This window comes from Coregonus lavaretus (genome assembly GCF_964263955.1).
Source record: "Coregonus lavaretus genome assembly, chromosome: 9".
Lineage (NCBI taxonomy): Eukaryota > Metazoa > Chordata > Actinopteri > Salmoniformes > Salmonidae > Coregonus > Coregonus lavaretus.
In genome coordinates, this window is record NC_139996.1 from 16,777,087 (window position 1) to 16,794,029 (window position 16,943).

The following is a 16,943-nucleotide window of genomic DNA, read 5'->3' on the forward strand; positions in this document are numbered from 1 at the left end:
TTGGCACTACACTATAAGCCTCACATTTAGTACACTGCATCACTTACTTACCATAGACCACCAGGTAAGTTTGAAAGAAACACATGATGTACATTTAGACATCAGGCGTTACAAGTTAAAATATTTTATTTAAATTATGAATCAATCAATTAATAAATCAAACAACCAAGCTATTATACTGAGGCCATAGTGGTTTAACTGCCCAGAAGAAGGCCTATAGCAGACAGCAGTTGGTAAAAGAAAAGTGCAAAGGTGTTGTGTTAAGATCTTTAGTCATTACAGGTACTTAAATCTGTTTGGCACAATACATTCTCAGGCCCAGGAGAAATGTTCTTTCTCTGGAGGCAAATTCATTTTCACGGTGCAGCACAGCTTACAACAGACTGAACTGAACGCATCTCCACTTTTTAAGACACTTACTTTTCAATGGAGCATGAACCACTTGAGAATTGATCAATTGATCAATGTTTTAGTCTGCCTAATAAAGCTCGCTGGTTTTATTTTGTTTCAGATAATACATGTCCTATTGCCTATTTAAAAAAGGATTGGTTTATTTAATTTGTTTGGGATCATCAATCACTGTCTGTTAGAATAATGATATTCAGAAAATATTATTCACCTGTTTCTCGGGACAGCACAGCCCCTAACAAATAGGACTGGTTCACACGTAATATGAACAGACGTGGTCATGATAACGGTTTTATTTTAGTGCTGTGCCATGGACGTGGTGTTGCCTTGTGCAACTATAGCGTGAAATTCTGGAGTTACAATGTATCAAATTACTCCCCTATTAATTTTGAAGCGTTAGGTTAATTTTGCCTGCAACAATGTATCATCCTCAGGATTCAAACTTGATGCAGTGACACTGTGTACTGGCAAGCAAGTGCCTGCTGTTTACGGAGACCTTGCAGCCAACACAGAGCTAAGAGAAGTCACCCTCCATCGGCCTGCCATTCCGTACGCTCCCGCGAAATGTTGTCTAGAAATGTGAACACATTTCTTACTATGCCAAGCAATACGCTACCATTATGCAAAACCATTGTATTGTATGACAGTATGGGCAGAACAGCAATGCCATCGGACGCGGGCGTTATCTCTCATTCATTCATTTACCTGTCATCGTAGCAGAAATCGGCGCCCAGAGTGTTGACATAGAGGACCAAAGCCACAGCGCTGCACACGAATTCTGCAATCATTTCTCAAAAAAGAAAACAAGAAAAGAAAACGAAGAAGAACAGTGGAGATAGATCTCAAATCCGATCTCTATTCTCTGTCTCCGTCTTTGTCAAGATGTCTCTACGAAAACAGAAATTCCAATTCCCCATCCTCGCAAAGTGTTGAAAGTGGATAATCCAGGCATCCTCCTTCTAACCCATTTTGAGCTAGAGCTTTGATCCGACACGAAATAGAGCAAAACCGCCAGCATTTACGGTTTCTTTAACTGCATTTGCACGCCTTCCCTACAAGACTGCTCGTATGAAGCATAGTGAGTGGTCCGCTGGATAAACGTCGTGATTGAGCCGCGTGTGGTTCAAAGGATCTTCTGCGCATGTGCGATGCCCATCCTCCCCACAGTGAATAGAAGAAAGGATGCTGATGATTTGAGGATTAGGCTAGACTGCATGGTGATGGCACACCTCTTGATTGCGAACCGCTGGTATCCCCATCGCCTTTCAATGTGTATTCTAGCCGTGATTATATAGCCCCTTATGAGTGTGAATATGCCATTCTTGACTTGAAGGAACAGTTACACCGGTCGCGCCAGTGTTTTTTCCACCCTCTGGAGAGTTCTTTGTATACACAGCATAGTCCCATAATCTGGTTTTAATCCGAGCAGCAGGCTATAAACAGTACTTGGTTAGGGCCACACCGCGCCAGGCATGCACTAGGTTTGATCTGCCCTCTGCTGCAACCATTAAAAAAATATATATAAATATAATTTAACCTCATTGAATAGAACTACTGACCCACAAGGATACAAAACATTTGTTATTTAGGCTTCAAATGTCTGTTGATTATTGGATTATAAAATCTGAAATGGCATAATGGTTGTTATTCATTCCTCTTAAATAACCAATCAACCAAAACTTGATTTGTTTTATATAAATTCATCTAATGAATATTGATTAGAGACTAAGGATTGTGAAATGACAGGTGTCTGCTCTAAAGTGTTACAACATGTTAACCCTGTAGTAAATATTCCATTGGGGCCTGCCTTCAGAGGCAAAACACTCCACTTAAATTGCAATAAACCTGAGGCAGAAAAGACAATGAACAATATTATAAGCAGACTGAACTCCACTCCATGGTGAATGAAGTTTCTGATTAGAATACTCCACCAACGGAGTGGAGCAGAGACCAGGCTTTGTGGAATCTAGCTCTGACTACATCCATTCGCCCAAGGTCAATACTGAAACTTGCCTTTATTTATTTCCATACTTTTTCAATAAACATTAATCAAATACAACCACCAACATCAGAAACTTATTTCACCATGGAGTGGAGTTCAGTCCGCTACCTCAGGAGATAATTTGAAGTTAAATTGTGTTAAAGAAATCTAATGGCAGAGAAATAATATGACCGCCTGGGAAATAACTGGGATTTCCAGGGGAAGTAGGCGTAATATCTGAATGACCTATTACTATCCATAATGTACAACATGGTTATAACACATTTATAACAGATCCATTTCTTTAGTATGAATCAAGGCAGGCGTGGTGTCTTTACAGCAATCATTTACTTTTTGTGTGGCCATTGCAGGCTACTATGACGAGTGCTTCCATTGGTCTTTAAAAACGCCCAGTAGAGGGCTCACCCAGCAAGAAGAGCAACACTGACTGTCCTCAGCAACAGGGAGTCAAACGTTGAAGCAATGCAGCACAGTCATTCTTCCAACTATATCAAGTGTTTTACACTAAAGCAAGTGTTTTCAGTATGCACTATTGGAATAATATAACCATTTTAGTGTTTTGATATGGAGAGAATGAGAGAAAGTAGTGGGAACAGAGGAGAAAAACTAAAAAATGAATCAATCTCTGTGTTCCATAGTGTGCTCCATAGACAAAGAGGCCAGTATGGTACACTGCACTTAGGCCCTTGAGCAATGGAGCAAACACAGCATCTGCATCCCCACTTTCAAAATAGAGGAGCAAACAAATGTTTTTGCACCCCCACTTTTTTACCAGAAAAGTATCATGATCCATTGGGTAATTTGTCATTTTCAATGATTAGTAATGTTTTCAGCTAGTCTGTAATAAAATAGATATGTCCATTTTATATATATTATGATGATATAATATATAATAATTAACAGATTGCACTTTGCACCCCCTCCCCCGTCGCCTCAAGATGAATGGTTTTGCTCACTGGAAAAATGAAAAGACACCTGTAAAAGACAATTGTTGATCTATTTTGTTGTACCATTACATTTGTAGCGTTGTTTCATGTCGTGGTCCTCTGTAGCTCAGCTGGTAGAGCACGGCGCTTGTAACGCCAAGGTAGTGGGTTCGATCCCCGGGCAAAAATGTATGCACGCATGACTGTAAGTCGCTTTGGATAAAAGCGTCTGCTAAATGGCATATTATTATTATGTCCGATGCACTCAAGGTGTTCTTACATATAATTTGAGAGGCGTGCACCAAGAGCAAATTTTGTCATTTCACTTTGCCTGTAAGAACCATGATGAGCACAGGCATGTCTGATTAGGCTTCACTGTATCGCAGCCTCTGTGAGAATCTAAATTGCTCGCGTCCTCTCTCCTCGCCTCAGAGGGCTTTCTCGTCCAATGGGTTTTGAGAAGGAGAGAGGATGCGAGGAGTATGCAACTGAGATTCTGCCATTGACTCAGAGTAGCCTTCCATCAGCCTACCAAAGTTTGCACCTTTGCAGAAGACTGCATGTCCGGTAGCTCGCAGGCTGTCAATGAGTAGCTCGCAAGTATATACCAAAGACAGTACAGTATGAAGCACAGGAGGCTGGTGGCACCTTAATTGGGGAGGACGGGCTTGTGATAATGGCTGGAGCGGAATTAGTGGAATGGTATCAAATACATCAAACATATGGTTTCCATGTGTTTGACGTCATTCCACAGGCTCCGTTCCAGCCATTATTATGAGCAGTCCTCCCCTCAGGAGCCTCCACTAGTATGAAGATAGGTTAAAACTGCTTCTCCAATAGAAATCCCTGATCACACTTGTAGGCGATGTCATGGTGACGTTGGTTGGCTAAGCGCATGCATATACATAAGTTATATAGAATTGTTTTAAGAAGGTCATACCAAGGAATATGCTATTTGATTTTGAATTTTAAAACCCCTTGAAGTATCAAAAAATATATAATTGTTTTTTTGATGTAAAAACAGATGCACTACATGTTTTTTTTAATGAATAACAGATGCACTACATGGAACAACAGATAGTCCCCATGCGGTAGCGTAGGCTATAAGATTACAATAAAGGAAGTTTGTTCTGAAGTGTCTGTCCTATATCTTAGAGATATAAGAAAGATAAGGAATTATTATTATATATATATATATATTTTTTTTAACATGTATTTAACCCCTTATTTTTGGTCCTAAACACTCTGCTTATATACTTCCATTCACTTTTTCAACTGGTAACGAGGGACCTTCAGACGAGTCTTGTGAGGGCTGTGGGCATCCTACAGAGTCTCACCTTTGCACAGAAGGGTCATATTAGTGTGTAGCCCAAACTGTTCGGACGCTACAGACAGAAGTTGGAAGATCATCTGTACCGAGTTCAGACGAGTCCCAATATGCTTGTGGGGCTCGTAGAGCAAAACGGAGAACACCATCGTGTTCGTGAGAGTCAACTTTCCATAGAGGGTTCATAGTGGTTTCTAGGCCAAACCGTTCGGACGCTACAGACGATTTTGTGTGAAGACCGATTTTTGGGATGTCTCATGGAATGACAAACACTGCTCTAGCGCTGTCACCTTTCACCGTAGATGCGGAAGTGCGACATAGGTCATGGCGAAATCCCTGAGCGGAATCCTTCCTCTCCGGCAACTGAGTTAGGAAGGACACCTTTATCTTTGTAGTGACTTCCAAAGTGTAATTAATAACTTCACCATGCTCAAAGGGATATTAAATGTAATGTCTGCTTTTTTACCCATCTACCAAAAGTGCATATCGCAACCAGAAACCATGGATTATAGGCAAAATCCGCACAGAACTAAATGCTAGAGCTGCCACTTTCAAGGAGCAGGACACTAATCCGGACACTTATAAGAAATCCCACTACGCTTTCTGATTAACCATCAAACAGGCAAAGCGTCAATACAGGACTAAGATGAAATCCTACTACACCGGCTCGTCGGATGTGGAAGAGCTTGCAAACTATCACGGATTACAAAGGGAAACCCAGCCACGAGCTGCCCAGTGACGCGAGCCTACCAGACGAGCTAAATGCCTTCTATGCTTGCTTCGAGGCAAGCAACACTGAACCATGCATGTTCCAGATGACTGTGTGATCACGCTCTCTGTTGCCGATGTGAGTAAGAACTTTAAACAGGTTAACATTTCCAAGGCCGCAGGGCCAGACGGATTACCAGGACACAGCAAGTCAGAATGTGCTGACCTGCTGGCAAGTATCTTCACTGACATTTTCAACCTCTCCCTGACCCAGTCTGCAATACCTATATGTTTCAAGCAGACCACCATAGTCCCTGTGCCCAAGAATGCCATGGTAACCTGCCGCCCAGTAGCACTCACATCTGTAGCCATGAAGTGCTTTGAAAGGCTGGACATGGCTCACATCAACATAAACCTACTCCAATTCACATACCGCCCAACAGATCCACAGATGACACAATCTCTATTGCACTCCACACTGCCCTTTCCCACCTGGACAAAAGGAACAGCTACGCAAGAATGCTGTTCATTGACTTCAGCTCATCGTTCAACACTATGGTGCCCTCCAAGCTCATCTCTAAGCTAAGGAACCTGGGACTGAACACCTCGTGGCAACAACACATCCGCCACGCTGACCATCAACACAGGGCTCATCAGGGGTGCATGCTTAGTCCCATCCTGTACTCTCTGTTCACCCACGACTGTGTGACCACGCACGACTCCAACACCACTATTAAGTTTGACGACGACACGACGTTGGCAGGCCTGATCAAGACAAAGGAGCTGATCGTGGACTACAGGAAAAGGAGGTTCGAGCATACCCCCATTCACATCGACGGGGCTGTAGTGGAGCGGGTCGAGAGCTTCAAGTTCCTTGGTGTCCACATCACTAAGGACCTAGTGGTTCACACACCAACACAGTCGTGAAGAGTGCACGACAACACCTATTCCCCCTCAGGAGGCTGAAAGGATTTGGAATGGGTCCTCAGATCCTCAAAAAGTTATACAGCTGCACCATTGAGAGCATCCTGACTGGTTCCATTTTTTTTTTTTTTTTTTTTTTTTAAATATTTTTTAGTCATTTAGCAGACGCTCTTATCCAGAGCGACTTACAGGAGCAATTAGGGTTAAGTGCCTTGCTTAAGGGCACATCGACAGATTTTTCACCTAGTCGGCTCGGGGATTAGAACCAGCGACCTTTCGGTTACTGGCACAACGCTCTTACCCACTAAGCTACCTGCCGCCCTGCATCACCGCTTGGTATGGCAACTGCTCGGCATCTGAACACAAGGAGCTACAGAGGGTAGTGCGTACGGCCCAGTACATCACTGGGGCCGAGCTTCCTGCCATCCAGGACCTCTATACCAGGCGGTGTCAGAGGAAGGCACAAAAAATTGTTGAAGACTCCAGCCACCCAAATCATAGACTGTTCTCTCTGCTACCGCATGGCAAGCCAAGTTTGGGACCAAAAGTCTCCTTAACAGGTTCTACCCCCAAGCCATAAGACTGCTGAACAGTTAATCAAATGGCTACCTGGACTATTTGCATTGACCCCCTTTTTTATTATAATGTTTTGCAATGACTCACTTGCACAGGCTCTATGTACACTCACTGGACTCTAACCACACACACACACTTTTTATTTAACTAGGCAAGTCAGTTAAGAACAAATTCTTATTTACAATGACGGCCTACACCGGCCAAACCCGGACGACGCTGGGCCAATTGTGCGCCGCCCTATGGGACTCCCAATCATGGCCGGTTGTGATACAGCCTGGAAGCGAACTGAGATGCAGTGCCTTAGACCTCTGAGCCACTCGCAGCTGTCTAAGGCACACACACACACAAAAGCATTTCACGGTAAGGTCTACACCTGTTGTATTCACCGCATGTGACAAATAAAATAGTATTTTATTTTATTTGAATCCGTTTGAAATTCACTGCTCGACTGAAGGACCTTATAGATAACTGTATGTGTGGGGTACAGAGATGAGGTAGTCATTCAAAAATCATGTTAAACATTATTATTGCACACAGAGTGAGCCCATGCAAGTTATTATGTGACTTGTTAAGCACATTTTTACACCTGAACTTATTTAGGCTTGGCATAACAAAGGGGTTGAATGCTTATTGACTCAAGACATTTCAGCTTTTCATTATTACTAAATGTTTCAAAAAATTGAAATACATAATTTCACCTTGACATTATGGGGTGTTGTTTGTAGGCCAGTGACGAACCATCTCAATTGAATCCATTTTAAATTCAGGCAGTAGCACAACAAAAATTAATGTTGAAAAGGTCAAGGTGTGTGAATATTTTCTGAATGCACTGTATTTTCCACTTAGGCTACTTTGCAAACTGCTAGTGCCATTAAATAATTGGTTAGCCTAGGGTTAGGATATAACTTCCGTAAAAATAGACACACTGAAAATATGCAAAAACGTATAGTTTGATAAAGACAAACAGCATATTTTCATCAGAATCCTTACGGCTAGGCCTACTCACCAAACAGATGTTGTGGCCATAATTCATCACCAGGTATAAAAAAGAAAACATATTTCGCCAAATTGAGCCCCATTTCCAATTATCACTCTTTGAGAATATCTGTCCCAGACGCAAGATGCGCATCACTTCGCAATTGCTACTTTTTTTTGTTTAGAAAAATATTCAGTTCTATTTTATTCTGTTATATTACATAATGTTTTTTACTATAAAATAGGTGTGTGATAAATTAATAAAATAAGGCTATGTCATTGCACAGCCATAGGCTTCTACAAGCACCACTGCTGAGGTTACTGCCTTTTTGAAGATTGTGTTCCACGATTTAATGTAACCAGTTAATAGTACGGTTTCAATGAATCAATCTTAAATGTCACTTGTTTTTTTATTGACTGAATATATATAGGGCAATTTAGCAATTATGATTTGTTATCTGTAATGGTTATGATAAATTAGGCATTGTTGAGCATTGTTGGCATATCAATAAATGCGCAAGAAGAATAATTCTGAGCTTGCGTTACATTTTCTTTACTCAAGTTCAATATAATTTATTGTGGCAGAACCAGAAAAATAGTTGTGTTCTGTTCATAAATATGATTCCCCCTGTGAAGAAACAGTATAAACTATATATATATTTGCACCCCCACTTTCAGACAAAGTCAGGCACCCATGGCACTGCATATTGACGCAATGTAATTTGAATAGAGTGTCCCATCTAGTGAGGAAGGCATCAATGTGGCCATTCACTGAACAGCAAGAGACGATGATGTAATACATTTCAAAAATTAATTCAACTTTATGTGCCTGTAACCCATCTGCAAGTGAATGTCTGTGATCAGGCAATATATTCTGTGTTGACAGTGAAAGCAGTATAGTTAAAACAAGGACATTTAAATATGTAGTATTCGTAGTAATTATGTTAGACAGATAATGTTACTTTCAAACCTAAGGCATTTTTTCCACAGGGACCAAAGTGTCCAATACTACTCTTTATTAACTCAATACAGAGTACATTTTAGTAATTTAGCAGACGCTCTTATCCAGAGCAACTTACAGTAGTGATTGCATACATTTTCATACTTATTTCATAATTGTCCCCCGTAGGAATCAAACCCACTACCTCTGGCGTTGCAAGCGCCATGCTCTACCAACTGAGTTACACAGGAGAGTAGAGAGCAATAAGGTACTTGACAAGGGAATGTCTTAAACTCTTTAATATCATCTAGGTTAAAATATTTATTGACTAAGCAGAAATTACACCTTGTTAGTGTACAGCATAATGTAAGCAAAAGGAGCAAACATACTGTATAAACAAGAAACATAATTGTATACAGTCACTTGAATCTGTGACTAAAACTTTCCAGTGATACTGTATATTGACAGCTGCTATTGAATGATGTCCATTGTGTGAAATGTGTACACAATTTGTGTGTGTACATGCGTGTGTGTGCGTGTGGCATTCTCCCACATCTAGTACCATTCCAGATGTGGAAGACTAAAAGGAGTAACATAGGACATAGAGAGGTCCTTTAATAACAGTGCAGGGAGAGTATCTATGATAATCCTATTTCTCACAGACAGTATTGTTCAACGGAGCATCTTTCGTCATTCCACTCCCCTGGGTCTGTTGAACAGTGTAGTAACTCCCCACAGTCCTGCTCTGTTTCTTTCCAGCTATTAGGCTGTCCATCCCCCCAATACCTGCAGTAGAAACAACACATAGAATCAAACTGTCAACTCTATCAGAGCCTACTACTCCAGTCAGTGATTTGTAATTGACACAGAACTCTTCAGATGTCTTACGTGGTGGTCAGTGGTGTGCCGTCCACCCATTTCCAGGTTCCCTCAGCAACTGAGTCAGTCAGACCAATCCAGATTTGTTTATTTGCTCCGTTTAACCCATTGATAAATATCTGTTATTACGGCACAGAAAAAAAACCATTGCTCATACATAGCCTCTATCTCCCACCTCTCCCTCTCTCTCTGTCTTTCTCTCTCTCACCTGTTCCTCTCTCTCTGTCTTTCTATCTCCCACCTCTCCCTCTCTCTCTGTCTTTCTCTCTCTCACCTGTTCCTCTCTCTCTGTCTTTCTATCTCCCACCTCTCCCTCTCTCTCTGTCTTTCTCTCTCTCACCTGTTCCTCTCTCTCTGTCTTTCTATCTCCCACCTCTCCCTCTCTCTCTGTCTTTCTCTCTCTCACCTGTTCCTCTCTGTTGTTTATGATCACAAGGTGAGCTTCTCTCCTTAGACAGTACAGTCTGCTCTCCTCCCAGGTGTTATTCACAGTTGAGAGGAAGTAACAGCTGGTTTCAAACTTCATCCATCCTTCTTGACAAGGTCTCCCTAGAAGTTGTCCTTACTTTATTTACAAACATTGATTGATACCACTCACATTGAATGAAGTAGCAAGAAAAACACATGAAACAGATAAAACTTCTAATGAAGTCATTAGTCATTTTACTCACCTTTGAGCTTCTTGTTCAGTCTGATTGTCTCCCTCTGTAGCTGGTCTCTATCTGTAGTCTGGGTGTTATAACTGGTCTGTAGCTGGTCTCTCTCTTTAGTCAGGGTACTATAACTGGTCTGTAGCTGGTCTCTATCTGTAGTCTGGGTGCTATAACTGGTCTGTAGCTGGTCTCTCTCTTTAGTCAGGGTACTATAACTGGTCTGTAGCTGGTCTCTCTCTTTAGTCTGGGTGCTATAACTGGTCTGTAGCTGGTCTCTCTCTTTAGTCAGGGTACTATAACTGGTCTGTAGCTGGTCTCTATCTGTAGTCTGGGTGTTATAACTGGTCTGTAGCTGGTCTCTCTCTTTAGTCAGGGTACTATAACTGGTCTGTAGCTGGTCTCTATCTGTAGTCTGGGTGCTATAACTGGTCTGTAGCTGGTCTCTCTCTTTAGTCTGGGTGCTATAACTGGTCTGTAGCTGGTCTCTCTCTTTAGTCAGGGTACTATAACTGGTCTGTAGCTGGTCTCTCTCTTTAGTCTGGGTGCTATAACTGGTCTGTAGCTGGTCTCTCTCTTTAGTCAGGGTACTATAACTGGTCTGTAGCTGGTCTCTCTCTTTAGTCAAGTTGTTGTAGCTGGTCTGTAGCTGGTCTCTCCCTGGAGAATAATGCTGACCAGTGACTAGGGGAACAGTGAAACATTGAAAACATTTATCAATAATTACATCACTGAAGATGATCAATGTTTTAGTGAAAACATACTAAACTACAGTGTACACACAGGCCTATGATCCCAGCCAGTAGGAGAACACAGAGCAGCCCCAGACACAATGCAGCAACTTTGTATGGTCTATCCACCACTGAAAATGTACTAAATCATAAGATATTATCATACAATCTTTGCAATTGCATTCATTGTTCATTTATTTTTAGATCATGGAATTCATGGTTAAATAAAAAGAAAACAATACCTTAAAAATCCATAAATGTATAATTCCTGTGCAATTTATATCTATAGGCTACATTTAGTTATTTTTCCATTATTTTCGGCTATCTGGCATTAATGCGCAAGCCTAAGCTTTAGGGCCTAATTGTACTCACGCCAAATGATTTTGGGAACGGGCAGAAAAAGTTAAAGCTGCAATATGTAACTTTTGGGGTGACCTGACCAAATTCACATAGAAATCGGAGTTATAGATCTGTCATTCTCATTGAAAGCAAGTTTAAGCGGTAAATATGTTCTATGTGCACTATTTCTATGCTTCCCGTTCTTAAGTTTCATTTTTGCATCTTTTACTTTCTGTTTTGTACACCAGCTTCAAACAGCTGAAAATACAACATTTTTGATTATAGAAAATATATTTGACAGCGGTTTAGATGGTACAATGATTCTCTACACTTTTGCATTTTTAATTCCGACAACTGTGGGAAGCATTGAATTCAACATGAGCCAGCATCCCTGTGGAACGCTTTCGACACCTTGTAGAGTCCATGCCTTGACGAATTGAGGCTGTTCTAATGGTGGGGAGGGAGAGTTTAACTAATTTCAGTTTATGTGACAAAACAAGCAAGTATAGTGTAGAGAATCATTGTACCATCTAAACCACTGTGAAATACAGTGGGGAAAAAAAGTATTTAGTCAGCCACCAATTGTGCAAGTTCTCCCACTTAAAAAGATGAGAGAGGCCTGTAATTTTCATCTTAGGTACACGTCAACTATGACAGACAAAATGAGAAGAAAAAAAATCTAGAAAATCACATTGTAGGATTTTAATGAATTTATTTGCAAATTATGGTGGAAAATAAGTATTTGGTCAATAACAAAAGTTTCTCAATACTTTGTTATATACCCTTTGTTGGCAATGACACAGGTCAAACGTTTTCTGTAAGTCTTCACAAGGTTTTCACACACTGTTGCTGGTATTTTGGCCCATTCCTCCATGCAGATCTCCTCTAGAGCAGTGATGTTTTGGGGCTGTCGCTGGGCAACACAGACTTTCAACTCCATCCAAAGATTTTCTATGGGGTTGAGATCTGGAGACTGGCTAGGCCACTCCAGGACCTTGAAATGCTTCTTTCGAAGCCACTCCTTCGTTGCCCGGGCGGTGTGTTTGGGATCATTGTCATGCTGAAAGACCCAGCCACGTTTCATCTTCAATGCCCTTGCTGATGGAAGGAGGTTTTCACTCAAAATCTCACGATATATGGCCCCATTCATTATTTCCTTTACACGGATCAGTCGTCCTGGTCCCTTTGCAGAAAAACAGCCCCAAAGCATGATGTTTCCACCCCCATGCTTCACAGTAGGTATGGTGTTCTTTGGATGCAACTCAGCATTCTTTGTCCTCCAAACACGACGAGTTGAGTTTTTACCAAAAAGTTATATTTTGGTTTCATCTGACCATATGACATTCTCCCAATCCTCTTCTGGATCATCCAAATGCACTCTAGCAAACTTCAGACGGGCCTGGACATGTACTGGCTTAAGCAGGGGGACACGTCTGGTACTGCAGGATTTGAGTCCCTGGCGGCGTAGTGTGTTACTGATGGTAGGCTTTGTTACTTTGGTCCCAGCTCTCTGCAGGTCATTCACTAGGTCCCCCCGTGTGGTTCTGGGATTTTTGCTCACTGTTCTTGTGATCATTTTGACCCCACGGGGTGAGATCTTGCGTGGAGCCCCAGATCGAGGGAGATTATCAGTGGTCTTGTATGTCTTCCATTTCCTAATAATTGCTCCCACAGTTGATTTCTTCAAACCAAGCTGCTTACCTATTGCAGATTCAGTCTTCCCAGCCTGGTGCAGGTCTACAATTTTGTTTTTGGTGTCCTTTGACAGCTCTTTGGTCTTGGCCATAGTGGAGTTTGGAGTGTGACTGTTTGAGGTTGTGGACAGGTGTCTTTTATACTGATAACAAGTTCAAACAGGTGCCATTAATACAGGTAACGAGTGGAGGACAGAGGAGCCTCTTAAAGAAGAAGTTACAGGTCTGTGAGAGCCAGAAATCTTGCTTGTTTGTAGGTGACCAAATACTTATTTTCCACCATAATTTGCAAATAAATTCATAAAAAATCCTACAATGTGATTTTCTGGATTTTTTCTCCTCAATTTGTCTGTCATAGTTTACGTGTACCTATGATGAAAAGTACAGGCCTCTCTCATCTTTTTAAGTGGGAGAACTTGCACAATTGGTGGCTGACTAAATACTTTTTTCCCCCACTGTATATTTTCCATAACCAAAACTATTTTATGTTCAGCTGTTGGAAGCTGGTGTACAAAACCGAAAGTAAAAGAAGCAAAAAACTAAACTTAAGAACAGGAAGCAGAGAAATGGAGCACATAGAACAGATCTACCGCTTCTTAGACTTGCTTTAAATGAGAATGACAGATCTATAACTCACAGTTCTATGTGAATTTGGTCAGGTAGCCCAAAAAGTTACATATTGCAGCTTTAAGCATTTCTTGCAGTAAAATGATACACCAGATGTAGGCTAAATTTTGACTGGAAGAGGAGTGGAGAAATATGATTGATTTCTGTCAGCATCTTGAGAGAATGCAAATATGCAGTTATACACGGAGTATACCAAACATTAGGAACACCTTCCTTTTGCCATCAGAACAGTCTCAATTCGTCGAGGCATGCACTTTACAAGGTGTCGAAAGCATTCCACAGGGATGCTGGCCCGTGTTGACTCCAACGCTTCACACAGTTGTGTCAAGATGGCTGGATGTCCTTTGGATGGTGGACCATTCTTGATACACACAGGAAACCTTTGAGTGTGAAAAACCCAGCAGCATTGCAGTTCTTGACACAAACCGGTGCGCCTGGCACTTACTACCATACCCCATTCAAAGGGACTTAAATATTTGTTCTTGCCCATTCCCCCTCTGAATGGCACACATATACAATCCATGTCTCAATTGTCTCAAGGTTTAAAATCCTTCTTTAACCTGTCTCCTCGCCTTCATCTACACTGATTGAAGTGGATTTAATAAGAGAACATAGCTTTCACCTGGATTCACCTGGTCAGTCTATGTCATGGAAAGAGCAGGCGTTCTTAATATTTTCTATACACAGTGTATGGAGCGGAATCAGTGGATTGGTATCAAATACATCAAACACATGGTTTCCCGGTGTTTGATGACATTCCATTTGCTTCGTTCCAGCCATTATTATGAGCCATTCTCCCCTCAGCAGCCTCCACTGCTGTAGAGGTGCTATCTTTATCAGCATCATAAAAGCTGATAGTATTTCAACAACATAAAATATGCATCCAAGCCAAACTGAAATCTTATTAGAAAAATGTTGGGTCGTTTTCACAGCTTTCTATTTCCTTACAACCGGTCAAACTGATGCCATTTGGAACTTTTGCACAGAAAATCTTTCCCTTTTTTTTGGCTATTGCATTTTGTCCCCGGTCCCTAAACATCTGACAGAGAAAACTTGACCAATCTCAACTAGATTGAAGCATTCATTCTATCGATGTATGACATTTCTCTTGTGAGCAAGGGTTTATTTAGTCTTCTAAATTAGGGCAACATACAGTATAATGACAGAAGAGAAGCTGCATGTATCTAATTATAGACAAGTTGACTAGCAAATAGCCTACCAAAATGTCGGAAATTATAAGCAGAAACATATCTAAATCATGTCAAAAAATCTTTCCGCTGTCTCTGACTGTAGCCTACAGTGCATTTTTTATATTAGTGGTTTAGTGCGGGCCTCAGATTTTCACTTTATCACATATAGTCGGGCGGTTGCAGATGGACTATTAGCAAATGCGGGCGGGTGCGGGTGAACAAACAGCTGACCCGCACCACTAGTGTGTGTGTGTTGGTACCTGAATATTTAACACCATCTCTTGTTCTGGTCATGGTATATGTGTCGTCATCAATATCCAATATCTTCCTTTTTCCTGGATTCATTGTCTTTTACCTGTGGTTGTATAGATTTCCTCAGGTATCTGTACACACATATGCTCAAATACTGTGTCTATACCTTGCAGTGCTTTAGGTCTACATTCAAAAAATCTGATGGCTGCACATGTACAGTATGTATTGGCAAAGGTTGTCTATCAAAAAGTCAAATATACTGGCATGCCAAATAAGCACACAGAAACAGACAGTTTCTCACCCTCAGTGACTCATTAGCCCACAAAAGAATCAGACAATGAATACAAAATAACAAATGCAATAGAAATCGTTCTTACCATGGTCTTTGACTTTTGAAAATTGATTAAGCCAAATATATTGCACTTGATTTAAAGAATATGATGAACCTACTGAAATGTAATGATCGAGCACGAAACGCAAGATCTGTCATGATTTAACTGGATTAGAACCCAAATGCAGACAAGTACACCAAGCCAGAGAAGGTTTAACAGGTTTATTTACAATGGCGCAGGGGTTAACAATAGACAGTATCTTGAACGGTCCTATAAAACGAGGCGCCATCTTCTTAGACTCCACTTTCAACGGAAGGTCACGTGACTTAAGCCATACCTCTTGACCAGGAGAGTAACCGGGAGCCTGGGACCGGTGACGGTTGGCTTGCCTCTGCATGTACGCCGAAGCTCGGGACAGAGCTACCCTGGCCTTCCTCCAGACCTTGAAGCAGCGGCGCATGTGGGACTGCACCGAGGGTACCGCCAGTTCCCTCTCTTGAGAAGGGAACAGGGGAGGTTGATAACCCAGAGCACACAGAAAGGGAGACAAACCAGAGGAAGCGTTAGTCAAGGTGTTATGAGCATATTCCACCCAGGGGAGCATGGAGCTCCACGACCCAGGGTTAGACCCTGTGACACAGCGGAGAGCGGTCTCCATCTCCTGGTTCGCTCTCTCGGCTTGCCCGTTGGTCTGGGGGTGATATCCAGAGGACAGGCTGGATGTAATGCCCAAAGCTTTACAGAAAGCCTTCCAAACCTGGGAGACAAACTGGGGACCCCTGTCAGAGACAATATCCGTGGGTAGACCATGAGAGCGGAACACATGTTCAACCAAAATATCAGCCGTTTCTCTGGCAGTGGGCAGTTTAGGTAGGGCCAAAAAATGAGCAAACTTAGAAAACTGATCAATAACAGTAAGAATGACAGTCTTTCCAGACGAGGGGGGAAGTCCAGTGACAAAATCCAAGGCAATGTGGGACCAGGGCCGGCTGGGTATTGGCAGAGGTCTTAGATGACCAGCGCTGGCCTGGGTGGAGTTCTTACTACGTGCACATAACGTACAAGCAGCCATGAAGGCTCGAGTGTCCGCCTCCATCCTGGGCCACCAGAACTTCCGTCGCACAAAGTCAAGGGTCCGAGTAACTCCAGGGTGACAGGTAAGGGGAGACGAGTGAGCCCACTGAAGTACCTGGGAGCGAACAGACTCAGGGACAAACAACCAGTTAGGAGGACCGCTCCCAGGGTCAGCTTGATGATGTTGAGCCTGTCTAACAATCCCTTCGATGTCACATGTAATGGCCGCAATACTGCAGGTAGGAGGCAAGATGGGTTCAGGGTTACTACCAGTATCAACAGCAGAAAAAACACGAGACAGGGCGTCAGGTTTGACGTTGCGTGACCCAGGACGTTAAGACAGAGAAAAATTGAATCTACCAAAAAAACGTGCCCACCTGGCTTGACGG

General features: G+C 42.1%; 2 protein-coding genes across 2 annotated transcripts in view; both read right to left on the bottom strand.

Annotated features, from left to right (window-relative positions):
* The window catches only part of LOC311135463 (protein O-mannosyl-transferase TMTC2-like), a 159,178-nt gene extending 157,717 nt beyond the window's left edge, over positions 1–1,461 (bottom strand). The window contains exon 1 of the mRNA XM_084169428.1: positions 1,114–1,461. Coding sequence (XP_084025554.1) covers positions 1,114–1,196 — 83 coding nt within the window. The 5' untranslated portion in view covers positions 1,197–1,461. The remainder of the gene's footprint in view (positions 1–1,113) is intronic.
* Positions 1,462–9,435: 7,974 nt separating this feature from the next.
* On the bottom strand, positions 9,436–16,576 carry LOC311134879 (uncharacterized protein; the record flags this gene model as incomplete). The annotated part of the gene is made up of 3 exons (XM_084168647.1): positions 9,436–9,572; positions 10,337–10,999; positions 16,543–16,576. The coding sequence occupies 3 exons, from the start codon at positions 16,574–16,576 to the stop codon at positions 9,436–9,438; spliced, it is 834 nt and encodes a 277-aa protein (XP_084024773.1).
* Between the last annotated feature and the right edge of the window lie 367 nt (positions 16,577–16,943).